Source organism: Vulpes vulpes, chromosome 1, assembly GCF_048418805.1.
Source record: "Vulpes vulpes isolate BD-2025 chromosome 1, VulVul3, whole genome shotgun sequence".
NCBI lineage: Eukaryota > Metazoa > Chordata > Mammalia > Carnivora > Canidae > Vulpes > Vulpes vulpes.
Genome location: NC_132780.1, coordinates 143649178 through 143654793, shown reverse-complemented (window position 1 = coordinate 143654793; position 5616 = coordinate 143649178). Strand labels below are relative to the sequence as shown.

Here is a 5616-nt window from a genome sequence, read left to right as displayed (position 1 = left end):
GGCCGCGAGGGAGGCTCCCCTCGGCGCCGCCAGCCCCGGTCTCCATGGCAACAGAGCACGTTCCCCCCGCCTCCCCCCCTCCGCGCCCGCCGCGGTTGGGTCCAGCCCCTGCGTTCGGTCCGGCGTGGCCGGCTCTGGAAAGACGAGCGGAGGTGGGAGGGGGGAGCGATGATGCAGAAGTCATCTAAAAATTGGGGCGGGGAAAGGAGGCTACAGTCAGGGAGGCAAACAAACTGCGGAAGTTGTAGCCGACAAGTTGGGAGGTCCCGTAGTGCCCCCTCCCAACGGGGAATGAGCAAGTGCCACGGCGGCAGGACTTTTCCCTTCTCTGATTCTGGAAGGTGCTAGACAGAAACATGGAACTGATTCCCCCGACCGTGATTATAATTCTAGGTTGTGTTGCTCTCTTACTGTTCCTTCAGCGGAAGAATTTGCGGGGACCCCCGTGCATAAGGGGCTGGATTCCTTGGATTGGAGCTGGATTTGAGTTTGGGAAAGCCCCTCTAGAATTTATAGAGAAAGCAAGAATCAAGGTATGTGGCCTTAGTAGGTGGGCTTTCCGGAGGAGGTAATGTTTTCTTTTCTTTCTTTTTTCTTTCTTTTTTTTTTTTTTTTTTATCTTTCATTGCATCTCAAATGCAACATTAACACCCGGGAACATACCCGCTGTCCATACCTAGAGCCAATCATTCCTCAGCTGTCAACGGTTTTACCTTATGCAAGTCTTTTCGAAAGACATAGATTTTTATTGATTATGAACAGATTTTTATCAGCTTGTACCTGCCTCTCTGGAAGTAGATATTAATTTATAAATGCTAGTTGCTTCATCCTAAGGGTACACACATTAAACATTCGCAATAATTCAGAAAGAAGTGAAATACGGTTAAATTTATGAAAACGTGTAGTAAATTAGTATCCGAATTGAAGTTAACACCAGGTTGCCGTAAAAATTGCCTGCAGACTTAACTCTGCAAATTTAGCCAGGCACTGTATTTTCAGCTGGTGTTATTATTTGATGATGATGAGATCCATTTTCACTGCATACTAAAGAGATTAGTGATGGTGTTGTAGTAGATTTTTTTTTTTTTTTGGTCCTGAAAATAGCTTTCAAATATAGTGTATCTTTCAAAAATAGTATGTAAGTTACTGCCAACTATTTTCCTTTATTTCAACGAATGCTTTGACTTACGTTCCTCTGTGTGTGTTGTGTGATTGTGGCTTGGGCACTTAACCAATTGTTTCCTCAGAGTAAATTCCAAAAAGTGGAGTTGCCTACTCCAATGACCTGAACATTTAAATTGTTCATATTATTATGTTACCCTTGCAAAAGAATATAGCAATATACACCTTTTCCTTTGAGTGTACGGGATTGCCTAGCTCCTCATATTCTGGCCCGCACTCGGTGCCATAATTATTGGGAATCTGGTATAGGAAAAATGATATCTTTTAAGAAATATTTGTTTCCCATAGCCTTCCTTAGTCATGATTTTGATAAATTTTAAGGAACTTTTTTAAAAGCTTGTCTCAGAAGGTCAAGCAAGGTCAAAAAGATTGTTCTGTTTTCTTCTAAAAGGTTTGTATTTTCCCATTTTACATTTAGATCTGTGATCCATTTTGAGTTAGTTTTTTTTTTTTTTTTTTGGTATGGTAAAAGGAAGGGGTAAGGTTAATTTTTTTTCACATCTGGATGTACAGTTGTTCCAACATCATATCCTGAAGGACTGTCCTTTCCTCATTGATCACCTATGGTTAAATTAGTTAACCATATACATGTAAATCTATTTCTAGCCTTTCTACCCCAGTCCATTGATTTATATGCCCACTTCTTTATTAATACTACACTGCCTTAAATACTCTAGTTTTAGAGTAAGTCTTTAAATCAGGCGGTGAAAGTTCTCCATATTCCTCTGTAATTGATTTGCCATTCAAGATTATTTGCATTTTACTATGTTTTAAAACTGGCTTGTTGATATCTTTCATAAAGACTGCTAGAATTATGATGGGAAGTTTATTAAATCTATCGAGAATTTAGAGGAGAATGGACTTCATAACAATAGTAAGTCTTCAAATCTATGAATGCTGTGTATCTCTTCGTTTATTTAGCTATATAATTTCTTTCAGAAGTGCTCTGTAGTTTTTGTGATGTGGTCTTGCTTCCAGTTGTTAATTATTTTATATTTGGAGGCTGTTGTAGATAAAATTGCTTTTACTTTTGTTTTCTGGTTGTATCCTGTTGAAACAAAAAATACAGTCAGTTTTCTGTATATGAACTTTATGCATTGTGATTTACTAAATTTACTTTATTAGTCCTACTTGTTACTTTGGGGATTCTTTAGGATTTTTATACATAAATAATATGTCTTATAAACAGATAAATCTACTTCATTTTTTCTGATCTTTATGCTTTTTATTTCTTTTTCCTGTATTCTTATAATCAGTAGGATTTCTAACATATTATTGAACAGAAGTGGTGAGAGGAGATAAGTTTGTCTTCTTCCTAATATTAGGCGAAATTGTCCAGTATTTCACCATTGAGTGTAATATTAGTTGTAGATTTTTCAGAGGTGCCTATTTCAGTCCTGACCTTCAACCCACACGCGGAATTCACAGATGCCACCAGAGAAATAGTGACTTATTATCTGTTCACATCCATTGTTTCCTAGCTACCAGTAAAATCCTTATCTCACCTGGTTCTGCCTCTTCCTATATAGAAATAGAAGCATCTGTTTTAAAAGCTGCAAAGTATTCTCTGAATCATAGTTTACCCAAACAGTGACTTAATGATTGACATAGTATGTTTACTCTGTTGTGCTATTATAAATACTGTAGGAACAAGTGTAATTTCTTTGTTTGAAAATGTATCTATAGAATGAATTATCAGATTCAAAGTCTGAATGCATTTATAATTTAGAGCGAAATAAGAAACCTTTTGAATGTTTTGACCAAGAGTAATGGGATCTGATTTAAATCATAAAGTTTCACTTTGGCTGCTCTGTTTAAAACAGGAATGCAAGAATAAAAGGAAAAAGATAATTTGAAGGTTATTGCAATAATTCAAACTTGAGATCATTGTGGTTTGGACCATGGTGATGGCAGTGGAAATTTGAGAAGTGGCTGGATATATTTTGAAGGTAGAAGCAGCAGGATTTACACACCAGTTGCCTGTGATGTATAAAAGAATGAAAAAGGTCCAAGATGACTCCGAGAAGTTTGGCTTGAGTAGCTAGAAAATGGGAGTTGCCATCAAGTGAGACCGTCACAAATATAAGAATTGGAAGGGGAAAAGTTATCAGAAGTGCAGCTTTAGCTAGGTTGAGTTTGATAAAAAATAAAAAATAATGTAAAAGATAAAAATTTTAAAAATTAAAAGGAAAGGATCTGTTGAGATATGTTGGTGTTTGGTATGTTGATATCCAAGCAGGAATACTGAATTCAGCAGCTGGGTAAAGAAATTTGGAGTTTGCCAAAGACGTCCAGTGATGCATAGTTTCAGCCTCTTTTACCTATCTTCTATAGGTGTCATTTCCCCTGAAATTCTTTTCACATATTTATTTCTATTTAATGATTTTTAAAATTTTTTCACATTTCTATATTCTCTTTTCCTTAGAGTCTGTTTCCTGTGGGTTGTAGACTCCCTTGTGCTTCTTGTCATTGTTATCTTTTTTTTAAAAGATTTTATTTATTCATTTGAGAGAGAGAGCATGGGGGGAAGGAAAGAGAATCAGACCTCCCACTGAGTGTGAAGCCCAGTGAGATGCAAAGCTTGATCCCAGGACCCCAAGATCATGCCCTGACCTGAAACCAAGTCTGGTGCTTAACCAGCTAAGCCACCCAGGCACCCCAGTCATTGTTATCGTTTATTCAGAAATGTCGTTACTGTTTCTTTCTTTCTTGTGTTCCTTTATCTCCTAATTTTCCTCTGTTGTCCAGCTACTTCTTCCATGGCTTATTATATTTCTTCTTTGCTTATTTCCTTTGCAGTTGCAATTAGTACGTTAATTTCTTTCATTATGAAAAAAAATGAAAGTATTTTTGCATTACAGGTTTCATGTGCCCTATGGCAGAATGTTTTTGGTGAGTTATTTCATTTGTAAGCAAGTTCTGCTCTTTTTTTCCCTTTTATTTTTTTTAAGAATTTTTCTTACAGAATTGAATTTTTCCTTTTTTGTTTAACTGTATTTTAAGGAGTTGAGTTGTCTTGGACTAGCTGTCAGCAGGAGATTTTGCTTGGAGCAGTTGCTTTCCAGGTTTCTTGACTTAGTCTTTTTTTTTTTTTTTTAAGATTTTATTTATTTATTCATGACAGACAGAGAGAGAGAGAGAGGCAGAGACACAGGCAGAGGGAGAAGCAGGCTCCATGCAGGGAGCCCGACGTGGGACTCAATCCCTGGTCTCCAGGATCACACCCTGGGCCGAAGGCCGCGCCAAACCGCAGGGCCATCCGGGCTGCCCTTGACTTAGTCTTTTATCCTACCTTATGACAGTGAAAATATAGTGCCTCTGTGCACCCATGGCTGCTTTGCTTTTTAGTATATAATCTTGCAGACGAGTTCTCACTGACTTTCTTCAATAGCTGCTGCTAGTATAAGAGGTGACCTGTGTCTTCCCAGGTGTACTCTTCACTTTTAGAAGATAGTGCTTCCTGTGTTATCTTTTACTACCTCCCTCAGTACCCACGGCCTGTTTATCTTAGTACATCTCATAGTGGTTCCAACTCTGTATATTTCCTTCTCATATCTCAAGAGTGTGTATTTCCGAGCTTTTCCATTGTTGAACTTCCCCTCCCTGTGGTGCACCGCCCTGCCCCCCACTGCACATTCCCGTTTTCTTTCCCACCATGCTGTGATAGCTTCTAAGAGCAGAACTGAGAGTTTTGCAGGTATAAGGTACTAGGGGTAACCATTGTAGTTAGTATATTTTCTTCTTATTGTTCAGATCAGTATGTTGCTTTTGCATATATGTTTCATTCTCCTTGTGGCTCTGTGTGATTTCCAGGAAAGAAGTGGAACAATTCAGAAAGGAGTTGCCATACCATAATGCCACTACCAAAACTGGAAGTTGGTCTTTTTTAAAAAATAGTTTTATTTTCAGATAGGTCCATATTCCAAAGTCATGAACATATACATAGAGTAAAAGGGCTTCCTCTCATCTCTATCCTCTGGATGCCTATCTTCTCTTCCAACAGGAATGCTTCCATTCTCTTATATAACTTTCAGAGATATTCTGTGAATGAAAAAAAAAATTAGAAATGTTTCCGTCTGAAAAGATGGGGTAGTTGCACTTTCTCCTATTCTTCCCACTAAGTGCAGCTAAATAATAATTGAACCTTAGATATAAAACAAACATGAAAAGATTCTAAAAGGTAGAGAGAGGAAGGCAGACAGGCTAGTGACCACAGTTTCTGGTGAACAATATGGCATTGAAATCCTTGATTTTTTTTCCTGTTTCATGTATCTAGATTGGGGTCTAGAAAAGTCAGCAACCTGGAGATGCCAGTGGGCACAGGTCTAAACAAAACAAAACAAAACAAAAAAATAACAACAAAAAACTCAAGCCGACTCTCTTAAGGTAAAGGCCCAAGAAAGGAGCAGCCTAGGGAGACAGAAAACTTTTAGA

The 5616-nt window shown here is 38.0% G+C and overlaps 1 protein-coding gene across 1 annotated transcript in view; it reads left to right on the top strand.

Annotated features, from left to right (window-relative positions):
- The first annotated feature begins 93 nt into the window (after positions 1-93).
- CYP39A1 (cytochrome P450 family 39 subfamily A member 1) overlaps positions 94-5616 on the top strand; it is an 89154-nt gene continuing 83631 nt past the window's right edge. Inside the window, exon 1 of the mRNA XM_072733364.1 lies at positions 94-533. Within this exon, the coding sequence (XP_072589465.1) occupies positions 357-533 (177 nt within the window). The 5' untranslated portion in view covers positions 94-356. The remainder of the gene's footprint in view (positions 534-5616) is intronic.